General features: G+C 40.6%; 1 protein-coding gene across 5 annotated transcripts in view; it reads left to right on the top strand.

The window, feature by feature from the left end:
* TAX1BP1 (Tax1 binding protein 1) overlaps positions 1-21,718 on the top strand; it is a 256,118-nt gene that overhangs the window by 222,934 nt on the left and 11,466 nt on the right. Inside the window, exon 17 of one of the 5 annotated variants that reach the window (XM_033930770.1) lies at positions 8,603-9,018. The exons of the other annotated variants lie outside the window; for them this stretch is intronic. Within the exon in view, the coding sequence (XP_033786661.1) occupies positions 8,603-8,701 (99 nt within the window). The 3' untranslated portion in view covers positions 8,702-9,018. Of the gene's footprint in view, positions 1-8,602; positions 9,019-21,718 lie in introns of those variants that run through there. 5 annotated transcript variants of the gene reach the window in all.

Here is a 21,718-nt window from a genome sequence, read left to right as displayed (position 1 = left end):
AAGTGTGAATATTCAGCACTAACTGGCTAGGTTTAGCAGTTAAGATAGGTCGCATAAATAGCAGGCCTATCTTGAATTGTTAGGCACTTAACTGGTAGAATCGGCTTAACCCGTTAAATTGCCGAGAACAAAATTGAAACTGAACAGTCAGTGTCATTCACTAGAAATGACCCAGCATTGAATATCCAAGGTCAGCGCTGATCACAGCACTTGTGTGGGTTGCCTCCCGCTGGCTGAATATCATGGCCTATGAGTTTAAAGCTGAATAGCTTACAATTTATAAATGAACATAGCATTTTATAGTTGTGTGTGTACGCGTGTGTGCTTTTATTAAATGAGGAGACTTGGCATCACGAGATAACATATATAAGCAATGCAGTAGACATGATATTGTAATTTTTGACTTCAGCTTTAGATATAACCAGTTGAATTACAGAGAAACAATAAAAGGCATAACATTTTGATAGTGTTTCTAAATTAAATAGTTGGTTCAATAAAAAATCTGCACATCTGAGTGCTCTTCGTATGGGTCCTAAAGTGACGGACTGGGTCAAGAACTAGTTGAGTGGAAGGCGACAGAGGGCAGTGGTCAATGGAGATTGCTTTGAAGAAAGGGATGTTACCAGTGGTTTGCCTCAAGGTTTGGTTCTTGGGCCTGTTCTTGTTAACATTTTTGTAAGTGATATTGCTGATGGTCTGAATAATATGAGGAAGGACCTAGCGAAGCTTGAAGAATGGTCTAAAATTTGGCAGCTAAAATTTAATACTAAGAAATGCAAGGTCATGCATTTGGGCTGCAAAAATCCAAGGGAACGGTACAGTTTAGGGGGCGAAGAACTTATGTGCATGAAAGAGGAGCGGGACTTGGGTGTGAGAGTATGTGATTTTCTTAAGGTTGCAAAACAGGTTGAAAAGGTGACAGCAAAAGCTGGAATGATGCTAGGGTGCATTGGGAAAGGCATGGTTAGTAGGAAAATGAGGTATTGATGCCTCTGTATAAAATTCTGGTAAGACCTCATTTAGAATATTATGTACAATTCTGGAAACCACAACTTCAAAAAGATTTAAAGAGGATGAAGTCTTTTCAGAGGAAAGCTACTATGGTTAGTGATTTTCATAAGATGCATGGGACAAACTTAAAGATCTCAATATGTATACTTTGGAGGGAGAGGGGAGATATGATAGAGATGTTTAAATGCCTACATGACATAAATTCACATAAGGCAAATCTCATTTGAAAGAAAACTCTGGAATTAGAGGGCATAGGACGAAGTTAATAGGCTCAGGAGTAATCTAAGGAAATACTTTTTTAGAGAAAGGGTGGTAGATACATGGAATAGTCTCCTAGAAGAGGTGGTGGAGAAATTCAAGAAAGCATGGGACAGTATAGTGGGAGAGGAGGAGATGGTAGATGCTGCGGATGACAGACAGGATGAGTCATTTGGCCTTTATCTGCCACTGTATGATTTCAGACTTGTGAGAGGCAGCAGAAAAGAAGAAATGTTTACATATAATGAAAATGTTAATACATTTAAGGACCATTTTACAAAGCTGCAGTAGCAATTCCTGCATAGCAAATATGACGCAGTCCATTCAATTCCTATGGGCTGCATTTCATTTGTCGTGCCGGGATTCACTCCTGCTGCTTTGTAAAAGGGGCCCTTATTTTGTTGGTGGTTTTTTTTTTTTTTTAAATCTATTTATGATTTTTCAAGAGCAATACATCAAACATAACATATCAGCATAGAAACAAAAGTTAGGATAAACCCAGTCCAACAATTTCTACATGTTGTACAGTAGTTAAAGGGGCCCTTAGTTTTTCTTAGCCAGACTGGGGAGGAGTGAAATTGTCATTCTGTTACGTCCCCTCCTGATTCTACTTGGCAGGTGTTCAATCCATACCCGTGAACTGGGTCTTGCAGAAATCCACACTTTTTCTTCATGTACTTCTCACACTTAACTGAGAGACACAGAGCCCCCCTGCAGTTTCAGTTTGTGCAAGCGATCTGATCTGCTTCTTTTTCTTCTTTTTTTGTTTAAAGTTGATTTTTCGGTGGCTTTGGTGCCGTGAGACCTCATTCGGAGGGGTTGTCTGCCTGGGAAAGGAAGCAGTTCCATAGAGCCAGACTGCAGCTTCACAGGGAAGCTCTGTGTGGACCTGTGGGGCCAGCCTGCTGTGTGCCACCTTTCGGGCTCGGGGACCGTCCTTCATACTAGATTATTTTCAGTTCAGACATGTCAGAAATTCTTAACTTTCTGTTTTACATAGCAATGAGAAAAAGCAATGCTGTTCTCTTGGCATGAAGACAGAAATTCCAAATGCAACCTGGTTTCTGCAGAACATTAAATGCTATTCTTTGACTCTATTTAAATGGATTTATTTTCTAAATTGCACCTTAGTGTCAGAAGTTAGTTTTGCTGCTTTTATGTCAGTTTTTTCAATGCATGGTCCTTGGTCTTGGTGCCTTGCAAAGCCGTTGATGAGAAATACTTATCTGTAAAGTATTGTGCTCTTTGCAAGTACAGTGGTATCATGACCTGTTTCTCATTTAGTCTAGTTTGCTGCATTTAATTGCTATTAACCTTTGCAGAAACTGATCAGTGTTCAGACAGGAATGATTTTAGCCCTGGTGCTCAGCACCAATAATGGAGAAAAATGTATCCCTTCCTCTTGCCTTCTGGCCCACTATGTCTGTTATGGGAAGAATAATTAGGAAAGCTGTCAGAACTTTTGCTGCCGATTTAAGGTCTAGAGTATTAGCTTACTGATGTTATTCACCTTTACTTCACATTCTGCGTATCTAATCTGACCACTCTTGGCGCAGCCATTTACACATGACAAGTCTTTCTCTTCTCTAGTCATCTGCTGCAGTTTAATTAGCAGAGTGTTCTTTCTGATCTATGTGCTTTGTCCTTCTGCAAACCCAAGAGAAACTATGCTACAGTCTTGTGCTCATTTGCTGACACAGCTTAGATTTTGTAATGAGATGGAAAGACATTTAATATGCCCAGATAAAGAAGCTAACCTTGAGGGACTCTGTTTCTCTTCAGGAAGATTTACTTTATTTTTCATCTGTTTTTCATATGTAGAGGACTTTTAAGATATAGTAAAATATTTTTTTAAAAAAGAAAGCTGGCTGAGAAGACAATAAGAACTAAGTAGAAGGTATTAAAGATTTTAGAATATCTGAAATGCATTTTCAGATTTGAGCTGGATTAACTCAGTAGTATTGTTTCCCCCGACCTTTTACCTTGGCATGTACTGCAGGCCTTCATAGGTGATTTATATTTTTTAATAGAAAATGAGCACTGATTGTGTAGAGGATGATTCTGAATGAGTTGAGTCTTTTATTCGGTTTCCTGTGCATTCTTATTTCCAAAGTGGAATATAAATGCTTTTGTGTGTACAAAGTAGCACTAGGATGTATCTTAGACGTGAAAGCAGTTCCATTTGCTGCTGTTCTCTTTTGAGGTTATTTTCTTGAATAAAAGAATCTGATTTTAAACCTAGGTTTCAGGTTGAGCAAGGAACAAATACAAGTTTGTCCAAGCATTGTTTGTAACATGTGGTAGACCATACAATTTTACAGAACAGTACAGAATGAGAACCCCGCAGGCAAATAGAGGTTGGGATGAAGAACATGCCTCCATTTCATAGAGAGGTCAGAAGTGGATATACTTTAATTAAGATTTCTGAGATCCTGCAGCAGATCAAGGATAGATTCTGTGGCACAGCTTTAAATTTTCTAGGGACATTACAAACATTTCTGTGTAGTTTACATTATCGAGAACATAATAGTCATACTGGGTCAGACCAATGGTCCATCTATCCCAATATCCTGTTTCCAATAGTGACTAATCCAAGTCACAAGTACCAGGCAGAAACCCAAATAGTAACAACATTCCATGGCTTCCCTCATGTCTATCTTAATAGCTAACTTTGGACTTTCCTCTAGGAGCTTGTCCAAACCTTTTTTTTTTTTTTTAAATTTGAATTTAATACATTTACAATATCAAAAGATATCAAGGAAAAAAAGGTTTCAATACAAATTTTCACTACGACAAGCAAAACAAAAAACAATCCTTTACAAGCCCACTAAATGGGGAAACATATTTACTTATTTAATAAATTAATTTTTTTTTAAGGAAAACAAAGAAATGGGTTGAATTCCAAATGAACCCAAATCATTCTCTATTATGTTAGGACACAAACTCCTACCCTAATATCTCATCAAAGAATGATCTCACTTCTGTTCACGTGCTAAAAATTGTTGCAATTGAATGGGATCCCAAAAAATAAATTCCGTATCTTGTAACTTAACCAAACATTTACAAGGAAATGTTAAATAAAAAGATGCCTCAAGTGCCAATACTCTAGTTCTCAATTTCAGAAATTCTTTCCTCCTAAACTGTATAGCTCTTTAGACATCAGGAAATATGCTAACCAAATCCCCACAGAATTTGGTCAGTCTATTTTTAAAGTAAAGTTTCATTAACAACATTTTATCTCATACATTAGAATCATTGTGGACCGAGTCTGGATAACATCTTGAGAATCTTCTAAAAATTCTGTCAAGTTAGTTTCATCTGTTACCAGATGGTCCACATCCCGTATAGTTTCCTTTCTCTTCTGAGGAATGTGATAACAGTTATTTATTGGGAAGCTATCCGCATTGGTTAATCCAAGTATTTCTTTGAAATATTTTCTTAGCAATATTTCAGGTAGTAACAAATGAGTCACAGGAAAATTAACCAAGCGGAGATTCTTCCCCCTATGCATATTCTCTAACATTTCCATTTTTAAATGCAATGATGTAGAATCTTTTACTGCAGATAGCGAAACAGCTTGCAATGTGTTACTTTGAGTTTCAACCACTCCTAATCTAGTTTCCAAACAATTTAAATTGGTATCCACATTCTCAAACTTTTGAACCACAGACTTTGAGTAATCAGATGTTTGTTTCATTGATTCTCTGAGAAACCCCTCAACTCTAGAAATTCCTAACCATAAATCTTTTAAAGTAATATCTTGTTTTTCCACTGCTTGTGGTTGTTCATCCACGACACTAGTAAACTCAAGTGGTTTTGGGATGTCAGTAAAAATCAATTTACTTATTGAAGTGGATGATACCACAGGACTAGTGGAAATAGTGGGAGGTATATTCCCACTAACACCAGATATTGGATGAAGGTGGGGTGTCCTTTCTAGAGGACTCATCGATGCTCCGGATAAGGGAGAATTCAAATCAGGTAAATTTTGTGCTGGAGTCTCTAAGGAAAAAGTCAAGTGTCTATCCATGGGGCCCAAGACCACTGGTGTTGAACTTTTGGGTTTAACTTTCCTTTTCCCCATAATCGAAACTTATACGACCTGATACCCTGTTCCACAGCTCCACATTTCTCCAAGGGGCTCCCAAGGGGCGTGACCTGCCCCTTGGGGCACGCCCCTTCGACCACGCCCTGCGGCCGCCTCCGCAGCAGCAGGCTGAATTTATACAGAAATGTAAAGGCACGGAAGACGGACCCAGTGACGTCAGGGGTCCGTCTTCGTGGAATGCCTGTCCGGTAGAGCTGAAGAGTCCTGCTGTTACAAAGGGCTTATTCGGGACAGAAACGATTCCTCCGGGGTCCTCAGGTAGAAAAATATAGCTCCCATTCTCTCCGCGGCAGCAGGCTGAATTTATACAGAAATGATTTGCCTGCACTGCCTTCTTGGTATGCAAATCTCTCTCATGCATATTCATTGTGGATATCCTGAAAACCTGGCCTGCCAGTAGATCTTGAGGACTGGATTTGGGCAGCCCTGCCCTAAGTGATTGCCTAGCCCTGCCTAATGGTTGGGCAGACCTTGATAAAGTCTCTCTGGCAGCATTACAATGCTTTCAAACATAAATATATATCCCTCTCACTTATATCCTTATAATCTTCAATGGACCTCAGTGGATTATAAATATCCAACCCGAGCTATAGTATGAGAAAACTTCCTAAGTCTATACTTTGCAATAGTTATCTTCATTTTATCAGGTTTTAAGTTTTCATATAATACTCATCTTTTTGAATATTTTCAATCAAATTGTTGTGGACTCCAACATATCATGTTTTGCCAGATGACTGTTTCAAGGCATGTCCCCTATAAAACATGATACTCTTTTTACAACTTATCCACTGAAACTAAATATCAATAATATAACCAACACCGGTCCAAAAAGAACCTTAAAACTTTCATACCTTCAATTTGCACTCCTGCCTCCTTGCTTTAGCATTTCTCAAGATGGCCATGGCATTATTCATGAATATTTAAATGTACTCTATTGTTCTGCTAGTTGTCTGGTCGCCTATGTGGAGTCTGTATTTGTTTGCAATACTAAAGAAAAATTATTCTCCAAAATACACTCTATTGTTATTCTAAAGTCAACTGATTACAGCCACACAGATCTGCATCCAATCAGAAAATACCAAACTTAGATCAATGATATCCATTCAGTTTCGGCATTCAGTCCAAATGGACTCATAGTATTTACTATATTTCCCTATGTATAGGCTGCCCCTTTGTATAGCCGCAGGAAATGCCGATGTAGGTTTTAAAACTCTTAGATAAGCCACCCCATGTTACTAGCTGCGGTTTAACTAAGAATTTTAAAACCTACATCAGCCTATACAGTGGGGCAGCCTATACATCATCCTCCCCCCCTCCCCCTTATATACCTCTCTTGCTGGTAAATACCTCCTGGACGGCTGCCTCCTCCAATGTTGCGGCCCGCGGTGCAGGGCAGAAGTGATCTTTTCAGCATGTAGCCTAGCCCCTCGCTGCTTCCTCAATGCCTGCCGTCAGTTCTCGTGGGACTCGCGAGACTCGTGAGAACTTACGGCAGGCATTGAGGAAGCAGCCCGGGGCCAGGCTGGATGCTGAAAAGAACGCTCCTGCCCTGCACCGCTGGCCGCGACATTGCAGGAGGCAGCCGTCAGCCATCCAGCGAGGGAGCTATGGTATTTTAAAAGGTACGGGGGATTCCACTAGCACCGCAGCTGATCTACTAATGGGGTGGCTTATCTACGATGTCTTTAGATAGGCCGCCCCATAAAAGGAAGCCGCACCCACTGCATCAGATTGTAAAAGCCATATATAGGCCGCGGCCTATACATGGGGAAATACGGTAATGAAAATATCCTTTGCTATTCTCTGTAATTAAGAAATCTATCATAGTACCATCCTCCCACCCAACCTTAATCTGATCAATCACTCACCATTTAATATCTTCAAAAGTATGATCTTTATTGATCCATTGTTCAACTAACCGAGCTTGAAGATTCTTAGTAATGAGCTTGAAGATTCTTAGTAATGATTCTTGACTTGTGCTCAGTTAATCACAGTCGTATAGGGTGCCTACTTCTCCACACATACACAAGGTTACAGGGACATACAATAATGTATACCACCCAAGCACTAGTGCATGAGTCACAGTTCAAAACCAAATATATCTTCCTGACGTCAAAGGCAGGATCGCGGCAGAGGAAACAGCTCAAAGCACTTTGCAAACACGCTGTAACCGCGATCTTCGCTGCAGGCTGAAGCTATAAGGTAAATGGTTCGGGGAGGTCAGGGAAACACGAAGGCCTTCCCGGGGGTGCGCAGTCCTTCGGGTGGCAGTCCTTCAGGCAGGCAGTCCTTCAGGGGGCAGTCTTTGGGGGTAGACAGGCCTTTAAGGGGGGAACAGGCCTTTTAAGGGGGGACAGGCCTTCAAAGGGGGACAGGCCAGGGATGGTGGCATAGGCCTTCAGGGGGGACAGGCAGGCCTTTGGGAGGGGTAGTCCAGGGGGGCAGTCCTTCAGGGTGGGTGCAGGCCTTTAAGGGTGGAACAGACCTTTAAGGGGGGGACAGGCCTTCAAGGAGGGGTACGGCCTTTAGGGATGGGGGTACAGGCCTTCAGGGGAGGGGGGGCCCTGGTGTAGAAGTACATGGAGGGAGGGAATGTGGGTTCAAAGAGACGTGCCTATGCCGGACTTTGGGTGGGGGGAAGAAATAATGGGTTTAAAAATAGAGGAGAGGGAGAGAGATGATAGACAATGGGATTTAGGGAGGGAAGGAACAGAAAGGGAGAGAAGTTGGACACAAGGGATGGTGTGGAGGGGGGATAGAGATACTGGATAGGAGGGTAGTTGGGAAAAGAAAGGGAGAGATGGTGGACCCTGGGGTGGTGGGGAAGGAGGGAGAGATGCTGGATGAAAGGGTAGTTAAGAAAAGGTGGATCTGTGGATGGAGATGAAAAAAAAAGAAAGATGCCAGACCTCTGGGAGAGGGAAGGGAAACGGAAGGGGAGGACAGAGATGGCAGATGGGATGGTTAGCACGGAGAAAGAAGAAAGAAGGAAATCCTGACAAGCAAGTTATCAGAAGACAACCAGAGCCCGGGACCAAGAAGATTTGAATAATGATCAGACAACAAAAGGTAGAAAAACTAATTATATTTTCCATTTTGTGATTACAATGTGTCAGATTTGAAATTTGTATCCTTCCAGAGCTGGTGTTACACCGCAAACGTGAGCTAGGATTTAACAGAGAGAGGAAAAGTCTTTTTTGTTTGTTTATTTTGTTTACACCACAGCGCCAGGAGAAGGCAAAGGGGGTGAAGAGGATGTTTGAAAAAAACACCCAATTGGACAGGAAAATCAAATCGAATCGAAAACCAAATTCAGTAGGCTGAATCGAATCGAAATTTTTTTTCCTGAATCGGGCAGAACTACCCTGAATAGCCTGACAGACTTTAGGAAAGCAGTGAAAACCTTCCGATGACCCTACTGCAGACCTTGTATTTTATATGTGGACTAAAGACCTATATGTGGACTGATTCTTTATACTTGCATCCCTCCATGTTCAGTTCATTGTATGCCACCTGATTGTCATGCCTGTATTGTTCTGCCCCTGTTCATCAGCAAAGTGTTGAAGATAGGTTCTCCCACCATTTGTTTGAATCTATGTATGTTCTCCTGTAACCCATCCTGAGCATTCTGGGAGGATGGGATATATGTAAATCTAAATAAATAAATTATTTGGATATATCCCTCTTATTGACCTGTTTGAGAAGAAAATGTGTCTGTTGGAGTAGCATTATAATACTAGCATATATTGGAATGGACAAGGCTTTTCCATTGTTACCAGTCTCTGAATAACAAGTTGAACCATTTTTGCCAGCTCGTGTCATACTATGTTAACCATGCTTTGTAATACTGCTTGCCCTGCTATGTTTTGCCATACTGTGCTCACCATGCTTTGTCTCACCATACCATGTTTTGTCATTTTATGTTTTACCATGCTTTAACTATGTTTTGCCGGACAATGTTTGCCATGATGCTATCTTCTAGCATAATGTGTCTGAAAGTATGGCACAAGGGTTAGAGCCACAGCCTCAGCACCCTAAGATTATGGGTTCAAACCCACACTGCTTCTTGTGAACCTGGGCAAGTCACTTGGTCCGCCATTGCCCCAGGTATATTACATAGATTGTGAGCCCGCCAAGACAGACAGGGAAAAATGCTTAAGTTCCTGAATAAATCCATGTAAACCGTTCTGAGCTCCCTTGGGAGTACAGTATAGAAAATAGAATACATTTTGTTGGATGTTTGGAGAGCTCACCTCACCGAGAAGCAGCAAATTCTTATGCTAATGGCCAAAGTATCCTGCAAAAACACACTTAGAACCTATAAATCAAGCTGCTTATACTATTACAGAACCGAAAGAGCTCAAACAGCAACCCTTTCTATGAAGAGGCAGCATTTCAAGACTTATCACACTGAGATCTAGAATACCAATACACCATGGAGGAATACAGCTTAAGCTGTACTGTTACCAAAATAGATTCTCAGCAAATAGAGATATAACTCAGGCAAAAGCCCATGTTCCACAAGAAATGATCAACATTCTTTTTTATTTTATTCTTAATTAATTTTCCATCTAGTGTCATTTCAACTGTGATTTAACAAAACCATAACGTTGTACCATCTTTATTCCCTTTGAAGGTTTCAGCGTTTAGGCACAGATTGTACATGGAAAGAAAGAGAGGTACCCACACTAGATAGATGGTGGAAGAAGGTATGGCAGATTCTGGAACAAGAGCAAAAAAATACAGCCATGTAGATCTGCCTGGTCGTATTGCCTACTTGTACAAAACTCATCAGCAGCAGGACTTTATTCTCTATTCCCTTGAAACTGGCAATGCATTTTAATATATCTCAGCACCTATAGCAACACTTGCCTACATCTCAGATACACTTGAACCTAAGCATTTAAATGCCCTACTGCAAACATAATGCCAGTGTTGAGAGACCTTAGTTACCATATGTGGCCCTTTGTGCAATCCACCAGGGTCAAAGTGATTTAACTGGTCAGAATTGCTTGTTCGGGGGCTATCCACTTTTTAAAAAGCCTCATGCACCCTCCCCCTCGTGGTGCTGTCTGTAAATGCTATTGCAGTCAAAGAAATATAGGCTATTTTCTAGTACAGGGGTTCACAAATCAGTCCTTAGGACCCACCTAGCCAGTCAAGTTTTCAGGATCCCCACAATGAATATGAATGATATAAAGATTGCATACAACAGAGGAGGGGCATCCATATTCAGTACGGAGATCCTGAAATCCTGAGTGGCTAGGTGTATCCCAAGGACAGAGTTGAAAATGTAGTCTCAATGTGTCATGAGACTTGAGGCCGTGGTTCAGATTGACCAAGAGATGTATGGTGCATACTGCAAGAAAGCCCTGGTTTCTTTAGCAGCAAGCAATACAGAATAAAGGAAAACAGAGTGCTCGAAATCCTAAGCACCCTATGACCTGGTACCTGGGATTTACTCAGCTGCAAACCATAAACAGTGGTCAGTGGAAGCTGGAAGTAGAGAATGACACATTGTTCCCCATCCCTATAGGAACTCAATTTCCCTGTCCCATCACTGTGAGTTTTGTCCCTGCCCTGTCCCTGCCCCATTCCTGCAAGCTCCGACTTAACTGCACAAGTCTTGAACACTTAATCCCTTTCTTCTCTCCCTTTCCCTTCCTCCTCTCTCCCCTCTTTTTCTCTCCCCTTCCTCTCACCTATCCACCTCCTCTCTCTCCCTCCTCTTTCTCTCCCCTCTTACCTCTCTTTACAGCCTGTATAGGTATGAGCGACGCACAAATAGATTAGATTATGATTTTAAAGTGTTTAAGGCTTGTGCAGATGATGACAGAACTTGCAGGAACAGGAAAAGAATTTGCTGGGATGGGAAAATGAGTTCCCATGGGGATGGGGAAAAAGTTGTACCCTTGTCATTCGCTAGCTAGAAACATGTATGTATGGCAGTCACTGGGTTTGTGGTATAAAGGATTATTTGAGGTCTAACAATTAAGTTTGCAAACTTGCCTCCATGCACTTACATTGGTAGCACTGTACAAACAACTCAGTAAGGTTTCATAACCTTGATATATCAGTGTCTTAGAGCTGTGTTCGTGTCAACATGTGGCAGTATCTTGCTGAGTGGCATTCATTATTGTTGTTGTGTGTTTTTGTGTGCCATCACGAGAATATCAGAGCTTGAATCAGAGCAACAAACAAACATTAATTGTCTTGTTAAACTTGGCAACAGTGGAAGTGAAATCAGGGACATGTTTAGTCCAAGTTTATGGGGATAATGCCATGAAGAAAACGGCAGTGTGCAAATGGATTAAACGTTTTTCTGAGGGGAAAGAAAGCATCATTGATGAAGAAAAGTCAGGGCAGCCAGTAACGAGCAGAACTGACAAAAACATTGCAAAAATTTGTCGAATTGTGCATCAAAATCGTCAGCTGATTGTGAGAAGCATAGCAGACCAAGTAAATGTCGATAGAGAAACAGGAAAACCTTAATTGAAAATCTTGGCATGAGAAAGGCATGTACAAATTGGTCCCAAAGTGCTCACTGATGAACAAAAAGTAAAGGAGAGTCAAAATTTGCCAAGACCTTTTGGAAAGGCAAGACGATATTTTGGACCGTGTTATCACCGGTGATGAAACATGGGTGTACCAATATGACCCTGAAACAAAGTGTCAAAGTGCACAATAGAAGTCAGCCAATTCTCCATGACCAAAAAAGTTCTATCAGTCAAAATCAAGAGTCAAACCAATGTTAACCCTTTTTGATATCAGAGGGATTGTTCATTATGAATTTGTACCAACTGGACAAACAGTTAACCAAGTTTACTATTTGGACTTCTGAAAAGGCTGCATGAAAAAGTTAGATCTGAACTTTTTGCCAATAACTCATGATTCTTGCATCATGACAATGCACCAGCTCACACAGCACTGTCTATGAGGGAGCTTTTAGCCAGAAAACCAAATAACTATATTGGAACACCCTCCCTACTCACCTGATCTGGCCCCCAATGACTTTTTTCTTTACCTGAAGGCATATGTCTTGAAAGGAAGACATATTGAAAGAAAGACATATTGATGACATTCAGAACATCAAGGGTAATACAAAGATAGCTCTGATGGGCATTCCAGAAAGAGTTCAAAAATTGCGTTGAAGGGTGGACTAGACACTGGTGTCGGTGCATAGCTTTCCAAGGGGAGTACTTCGAAGGTGACTTTAGTGATATTCAGCAATGAGGTATGTAGCATTTTTTCAAGGATGAGTTCACAAACTTAATTGTCAGACCTCGTATGTCCTTCCTGTATATTTGTATACTGGTCCACACCAAAAAATGGAAATAGGGTTGAGAAGCCTGAACAAAATAAAGAAAAAAAAAAATCTCCCAACTATATGCTGATAGGGGCAATTTGCTTCATAATAGCATTGACAGCAGAGCCAAATTTGTCTATGTATAGTGCCTGGTGAGCACAAGGATTCACTGTTACCTCCTCTATAAAACAAAAAAATTACAAATAGAAGGTAAAAATTTTATTGTCTGATTATCATAGAGCAAGTTGCTCCCCTCATCACCCTATACATAGTGGGGAGTTTTTTTTCTTGATTTAATTGTACTGTATGTACTCTAATATAAACCGATCTGAATATAAACTGAGGTATCTTTTTTTTTTCCCCCCTCCAAAAAGGACTCAAATATAAACTGTAGGTTAGAAATGTGTGTTGTCATGGTGAGCCAATCTATAAAGACTGCTCACCTTCCCTCTCCATCAGCTATCTCGTACGTCACTAAACATAATACAAATATCTGTGGTGCATATATCCCAAAGCTAACATATTCACAACAAGGCCCCTACATAGGAAAATGCAACTATAAGCAACCACCAACTTAAAATGTAGACAAAAATCAGACTTAAACCCCAAGAAGTCATATGCAGTTCAACACCAGAGAAAGAGAAACAGAACTCTCTACACTTTGGATAAATGGAGAAAAGATAAAACTCAATTTAATCTACAAAGATATAATGAACAATCAAAACTTTATAGAATAAAAATAAACGATGCAAAAAAGAAATTTTACTCAGATAAAATATTCAAAGCTAAAAATCCTTCAGTACTTTATACAATACTAAACTCATTAACAATTCCAAATTACAAACAACAACCTGACGCAGTAGTTTCTGTTCCCACCGCTCAAGAATTAGCGGAACATTTTATCGAAAAAATTAGCAAAATCAGTAAAATGTTTACAATAAAACAAGATTCAACAGATAGCTTTGAACAAATTGCTGCAGATTCATTAATTGCTAGATGCTCAAAATTCAAATTACCTAGTTTAAAAGAAATAGAATCCATTGTTAAAACTATTAATATCAAAAGATCCAAAGCCGATTTGATTCTACCATTCATTTTAAAACATTATTTTGATATCTTCGGACCCTTCATTCATACTTTAGTTACCAAAAGCCTGAGTCAAAACACGGTACCATTAACGTGGAAAAAATCCATTATTCGTCCTATAATAAAAGATAAAAATGCTAGTTTGAAGACTTATCCAATTACAGACCAATAGCCAATATCCCTTTCTTAGCAAAACTAACAGAAAAAATAGTCTATAATCAAATCTCAGATTTTGTCGAAAAAACCAATGCGCTGCATCCTAATCAGACGGGATTTAGACATCACCATAGCACAGAACTTTCACTGATTGGTATGACTACTTCCATTCAATACTTTCTAGATCATCACCAATCAACCCTATTAATTTCTATTGATCTTTCTGCAGCTTTCGACACGATCGATCATCAGCTTCTCCTTGGCAGACTTCACTCTATCGGCATTTCTGACCAAGTTCTTTCCTGGTTTACATCTTATTTATCAGATCGTACTTCTGCTGTTTTCTTTAAAGACTCAACCTCAAACTTTTCTTTAACTTTAACTTGGGGAACGGTGTTCCCCAAGGATCCATTCTTTCTCCTTTATTATTCAATATCTTTCTTGCTCCGTTAATTACTTTGTGTCAATCCGTGGGTTTTCAAGTTTATGCATATCAGACGATATCCAGCTTCTGCATTCAATTGATACCAATAAAATGTCTGATATCCAAGAGATCAACGAAAAACTTGACCTAGTTTATCACTGGTTAAATGCAAACAAATTGGCTCTCAATATCAAAAAATCCAATATTATGTTGTTCCCATGGAAAGAAAGTTCCACTCTCATTGCTCCTATTACTATAAAAAATATCCCATTGCAATTAGTAAACAATATAAAAATTTTAGGGGTTACTTTTGACACCAAACTTAATTTTCATGATCACATCAGTACTATTATTAAAACTACCTTTTACAGACTACGTAAGATTCGAGCAATTTCAAAATTTCTATGCCCCAAATCTTTAAATATTCTTATTCACTCGTTGGTAATTGCGAAATTGGACTACTGCAATGCACTCTTTAAAGGGATAGCATTAAATGAGATCAAACGTCTCCAAATTATTCAAAACGTCTCTATTAAACTTATAACTAACTCTAGAAAGTTTGATCATGTTACTCCTCTTTTAATAAAAGCACATTGGCTCCCAGTCACTCATCGAATAACTTATAAACTCTGTCTACTCACCTTCAAGGCTTTACTCAATAAAACTCCAGCTTTTATCTATAAATTATTAATCCCATACAATTCGACTAGAACATTAAGGTCCAATGAGCAAAATTTACTAACCATTCCTTCACTCAAGATCAGTAATACAAGACGGCAATTCATTTTTTCAGTAACTGCTCCACAGATTTGGAACGTCCTCCCAATCTATCTACGAAATGAGCATGATTTGGGAAAATTTAAAAGTAATCTAAAAACATTTCTTTTTAAAGATGCATTTGGCATTTGATTTATTAATTTTTAAACTATTGTTTTAAATCTTAAATTTTACTGTTACATACCTTCCCAATGTTTTTTTCCTTTGTTTGTTCTACTTTTCTATCATGAATTGCATTTCACTTCCCCTTTTTACCTTTTGTTACGAATATGTTGAACTATTTCTAATATTATGTTATTATTCAAGTTTGATTTGTATTATATGTTTAATCTTTTTTTAAGTTTGTATTGTATTGTTTCCCTCTGAATGTATTTTAAATTGTACATCGCTTTGAATTATGATTAAGCGATTAATCAAAAAATCATTAAACTTGAAACTTGAAACTTTGGAAAATAAAAAGAAAGCAGTGTAAATTTAATCTAATCTAATCTAATCCTTAGTTTTGTATACCGAGACTTCAGTCCAGGAAAGCTCGACTCGGTTTATAACGATTAAGTTAGGCCAGTAAAGGCATAAAGAGAGTTATCAGAAAGATTAGTTTCCAAAATGTTTAGTAAACAGAATGGTTTTCAAAGACTTACGAAAAAAAAGAAGGGAACCGGAACTTCTTAAATGAAGTGGAAGGTCGTTCCAGAGTTGGGTAAGCTTAAAAGACAGAGATTGACTAAGAGTCTTTATTCTTTTAATACCTTTACTAGATGGACAGGACAACTTGAATTGTTGGTCACCCCTTGCAAAAGAGAATCTATAAGAGCTCCAAGATAAAGGGACTAGGGGAGTAAAAATACCAGTGAAACTGCATTTTCTGTTCATGAAATTAAAATAAAATTATTTTTTTCTACCTTTGTTGTCTGGCTCTTTTATTCATGTTTATCTCAGTTTCTAGTTTCTGCTTTCTTCTGTATTTTCTTAATTTTCTTTCAGGGTCTTCAGTCTGTCTGCCTTTTCTCTCCTTCACTTCCTCTCCTACATCCTTCTTGGACTTTAACCTTTTCCTTTTAGTTTTCCTCCATTTATTTTTCTGCTTCTCTATCTGCTTCTATTTACAGCTTCCCATCTCCCTCATCCTATTATTCTCTAGTTTTATTGCTAACTCTTCCCTCTCCCCCCCTTCCAGCATCTTTTCTTTCTCTCCCTTTCCCCCTTTATTTTCACTCTTCTAACCAGAATCTACTGTCTTGCTCCCTCCATCCAGCATATCCTCTCCCCTCTTTCCTCCCTCCACCTTCATCCAGGATCTCTCCCCATCACCCTTTCCATTTGCCACTTCCAGCACTACCTACCTGGGGCTTTGGCTGTGGGAAACAGAGTCACAGGTCTGAGGCAGGAAGCTGATTCCTCCTGCCGGCAGCTACAGCAATTGTTCATGCTGTTTGCCAATAGCCGGGAAGAGGGTGAGGGGAGTGAGCACGCATCTGGATTGCGATGAGCCCTGCCTTCAATCCCGGTCCCGCTAAACCATCTGGCAATGAAGAAGCCAGATGCCATGGGGGGCCTTCCCTGTTGTCAAGTCACTGTAGGTCTTCTGGTCTCAATCCCGCCCCTCAAAATTAGGAAATAACTAGAGGAGGGGTAGAATCGAGACCAGCAGAGTCTATAGTGATTTCGCAAGAAGGAAGGCCCCCATGGCGTCTGGCTTCTTCATTGCAAGCCGGTTTAGCAGAAATGGGACCAAAGGCAGGACTCATGGCAATCCAGATGTGCCGCTGACTCTTTACTCCCTCCCCTTCCTCCTAGCAGCTGGCAAACAGAATGAACGACTGCTGCGGCCACCGCTGGGAGGAATCAGCTGCCTGCCTCACATTTTGGGCCTGCTCCGGACCTGCAACTTCACCACAGCCAGACCTCTGGTAGATTTACATATTGTTTTTTTAGTTGAAGTACTCAAGTGTAGACTTGAATATAAACTGAGACCCCCATTTTTGGGCCCAAAAATCTGTTTATATTCAAGTATACACGGTATACTGGTAGCAAGAAAATAAATTATAATGTAGGCTGTTTTAGACCTGGGTTACTAATGGAAATTCTCGGGTTTCCTGTGCAGTGATCCAAGTGATGCTATCAATTTATCTTAGGTAGTGTAGGGGCCTCTGGGTGTAACAGTTCTAAGTCAGCTATGAAAACATGACATACTATTGGGCCATGAGGGTACTTATTACAATGCTACTGACTTGCAGATATGAGTTTTTAAATCTGAAATATTTATGTGGGAGGGCAACATGGCAGTGTTTGGTGACTAAGGTAATTTAGATGACTTGTAGTTCAACTTTTTGAGGGAGTAGAGTGTGGCACAGCAGTTAAAGCTATATAGCCTCAGCATCTTGAAGTTGTGGGTTCAAACCCACGCTGTTCCTTGTGACCATGGGCAAGTTACCCTGCCCTGAAGCTAAAGTTAAGTCTTTTGATACTTTCAGCATTGCTAATTGTTTAAGATCAGATTCCATGCGGGCAGGAGGGGACCGAAGGCCAGTGAGGTTAATTCCCTTTCTAGTGCGGTTATTAAAGCTTTACAATGCACAGAGATCTGAGGCTCTGCCCCTTTTAACAGAAACTAAGATAATTAAAGAAGTCAGGTTTTTTGCTGCAGAATAACATTCCCGAGTGATTTTGTTAAGGCATTTTTTATTCTTAAAGTTTTTGATAAGGGTATTTTGTGAGATCAAGTCTCTTAATCCCCCATTGCCCCAGGTACATTAGATAGATTATGAGCCTGCCAGGAAAAATGTTTGAGTACCTGAATGAATTCATGTAAACCATTCTGAGCTCCCCTGGGAGAATGGTATAGAAAACTGAATGAATCTACTATAATAAAACGCTAAGCGCACATGCGCACTCCTACCTACGTGTTCCATGATCTGTATGTCCATGGTAGTCAGGAGTGCACATGCGCGCTTACAACGGCCCCACACAATACTCCAACGCGCGAAATGCCCTGGCAGCTGAACCCAAAGTGAATTGCGGCCTCAAACAGTACTTCCACGCTTACAACGTACTCCAATGAACCCATCCGACCCTCTAATTCTACCAGTTTCTCTTCTCTGGAAAGTTTGTTTGCATATGTTTTTTTTAAATATTTAAATGTCTGTGTCTTATCTCCCCCATCCCTTTTTTCCTCTAGAGCAGTGGTTCTCAACCTTCCTAATGCTGCGACCCTTTAATACAGTTCCTCATGTTGTGGTGACCCCCAACCATAAAATTATTTTTGTTGCTACTTCATAACTGTAATTTTGCTACTGTTATGAATCGTAATGTAAATATCTGATATGCAGGATATATTTTCATTGTTACAAATTGAACATAATTAAAGCATAGTGATTAATCACAAAAACAATATGTGATTATATATTGTGAAATATTTATTTCTAATTACAAATAAATGTATTTGGGCGTATCTGCATGTGGGCAGACCCGCCTGGAGATGGATAGAGGAGCGGTGGCTCGGTTCCTAAGACCAGTGTTCTTCAACCTTTTGATACCTATGGACCGGCGGAAATAAAATAATTATTTTGTGGACGGCCACCGGTTCGTGGACTGGCAGTTGAAGAACACTGGGCTAAGTCGTGCCCATCTCCATTCAATCTCCACCCCCAAGACCCCACCCCCATAATAGTACTAATTGTAACACCATTTTTTCCATTTATTTTTCATATATTCACACAATATAATTGTATTAATAACACATAATGGTTAACCACAAAATTAAAATTCATAAAGCATACTGTATGTTTTTTAACATTCATTCCTGCCAGAAAATAGATAACACCATGCAAATGCAGGACCAAAAATTAAAAGTCCTAATATTTACAGAGGAGGACGACGAAAATGATAGGAGGCTTGTGCCAGAAGACATATGAGGAAAGACTGGAAGCCCTGAATATGTATACCCTAGAGGAAAGGAGGGACAGGGGAGATATGATTTAGACGTTCAAATACTTGAAGGGTATTAAAGTAGAACAAAATCTTTTCCAGAGAAAGAAAAATGGTAAAACCAGAAGACATAATTTGAGGTTGAGGGGTGGTAGATTCAAGAGCAATGTTAGGAAATTCTACTTTACGGAGAGGGTGGTGGATGCCTGGAATGCGCTCCCGAGAGAGATGGTGGAGAGGAAAACGATGACTGAGTTCAAAGAAGCATGGGATGAACACAGAGGATCTAGAATCAGAAAATAATATTAAATATTGAACTAAGTACAGTACTAGGCAGACTTGCACGGTCTGTGTCTGTATATGGCCGTTTGGGGGAGGATGGGCTGGAGAGGGCTTCAATGGCTGGGAGGGTTTAGATGGGATGGAGTAGGTTTTAACAGAGATTTTAGCAGTTGAAACCCAAGCACAGTACCGGGTAGAGCTTTGGATTCTTGCCCAGAAATAGCTAAGAAGAAAAAATTTAAATTGAATCAGGTTGGGAAGACTATGTTACTATGTAAGCAGTGCAACCCCAGAGGAAAAGAAACAAATGCATTTCTTCCTGAACATACAAATTAATCACTAAATTAAAAAAATAAAATAATTTCCCCTACCGTTGTTGTATCTCTCTCTCTCCATGTGCCTTGCCTTCTGGCCTGCCCCCTGGTGTTATCTTTGGGCCAGTCCACTGTGCGATCAACGCAGCGTCTTCAGGCTGGCTCCCTGAGTGCTGCATTGCACAAAGCTGTGGGCAGAGGCTCCTCGCGCACGTCCCGCGCCTCTTCTGGAAGCCTTCCCTCTGACATTGTGACATCAGAGAGAAGGGTTCAGGCGCAGGCCACGTGTAGGAGCCTTTTCCCAAGGCTTTGTGCACTGCAGCACTCAGGGAGTTGGCCCGAAGACGCCAGGTTGGTCGCACCATGGACCAGCAGCTGAAGAACGCTGTCTTGGGCCCAATGGATGTGCCGGCCCTGTGGACCGGCAGAAAATTTCTGCAGACCAGCACAGGTCCACAGACCGGCAGTTGAGGAACCAGGACTGCCTAAGACCATCAGAAATAAGTGTTTTCCGATGGACTTAGGCGACCCCCGTGAAAGGGTCATTTGACCCCCAAAGAGGTCGTGACCCACAGTTTGAGAACCGCTGCTCTAGAGCAGTGGTTCCCAACCCTGTCCTGGAGGACCACTAGGCCAATCGGGTTTTCAGGCTAGCCCTAATGAATATGCATGAGAGAGATTTGCAAATAATGGAAGTGACAGGCATGCACATCTGCTCCATGCATATTCATTAGGGCTAGCCTGAAAACCTGATTGGCCTGGTGGTCCTCCAGGACAGGGTTGGGAACCATTGCTCTAGAGTATACATACTCAATTCCTCAAGTGTCTTTTGGTCCAACCCCCATATCATTCTTGTTGCAAAATTGAACACAATACAACAAGTAGGGCCTCGCTAACATCTTGTATAGTGACATCAGCACCTCTTTTCTTCTAGTTATCTTTCTGGCTACAGTCACCATCTTATCACATTATTTTGCCATCTTGAGATCTTCAGATATGATCACCCCAAGATCCCTCACCTGAGTTGTACTTATTGCTCTTACCTCCAATCCACTACGTCTCCTTTGGATTTCTGTATCCCAAGAGCATCAATTTGCATTTCTTCACATTAAATTTCAGTTGCCAGTCCTTGGACCATTCTTCTCATTTTTGTATTCCTTTTCTTGTTTTCTGTATCCTCTGGGGTATCCAATTTGTTTGTCATCTTCAGGTCATCTGCAAAAACGCAAATTTTTCCTCAGCAATGTCGCTTACAGATATATTATAGAATTCATCCCAGCATTGATCTTTGAGGCACTCCTCTACTCACCTTTCTTTCCTCCAAATAAATTCCCATTTAACACTGTCATCTGTCTATGAACCAATTTCCAATGCAGTTTACCGTTTTGGGTCAACTTCACACTGCCCAGCTTTATTCATGAGCATTCTGTTAGGAACCATATCAAAGGCTTTGCTGAAATCCAAGTTGATTATACCTGGTGCATGTCCTTTATCCAGTTCTCTGGTCACCTAGTTTATCAAGTTGTACTTAAACAATTTCTTTGGTGAATGGTGCATAATGCAACATGTACTTCATTCCCATATATAACCCTAGCAGTCAGCTATGGTCCTCCTCCAGGATTTTTCTCTGTGAGCACAGAACAGAAGTACAGTCAAACCTTGGTTTGTGAGTAAAGCAGTTTGCGAGTGTTTTGCAAGATGAGCAAAACATTCTCGCAAGTCTTGTCTCGCAAACCGAGCATTGACTCGATTTGCGAGCACCTCCCCCTGAGAACTGGCATCCCCCCCACTGCGAACTGGTACCCCCCTCCTGCCCGAACAGCATTCAGCCTTACTCCCTGTCTCGGAGAGAGCGAGAACCAGAAGGTCTTGAGCATGCGCAGATGCTCAAGGTCCAGGCAAATGGCAGGAACTGCTTTCACCGGCACCAGCACGTCCTTTGGGCTGTGTGCAGGTTCCAGATGGGGGGTATGGCTGAATGCTGTTCGGGGGGGGAGCGATACTGGTTCTCAGGGGAGGTGGAGCAGCGCTGCTGGCCTCGGGGGTGGGGAACGTATCAAGCGAGTTTC

The sequence above is a fragment of the Geotrypetes seraphini genome, chromosome 2 (assembly GCF_902459505.1).
Source record: "Geotrypetes seraphini chromosome 2, aGeoSer1.1, whole genome shotgun sequence".
NCBI classification, from domain to species: domain Eukaryota; kingdom Metazoa; phylum Chordata; class Amphibia; order Gymnophiona; family Dermophiidae; genus Geotrypetes; species Geotrypetes seraphini.
Note: the sequence above shows the minus strand (reverse complement) of the source record. Positions and strands in the feature narration are given on the sequence as shown.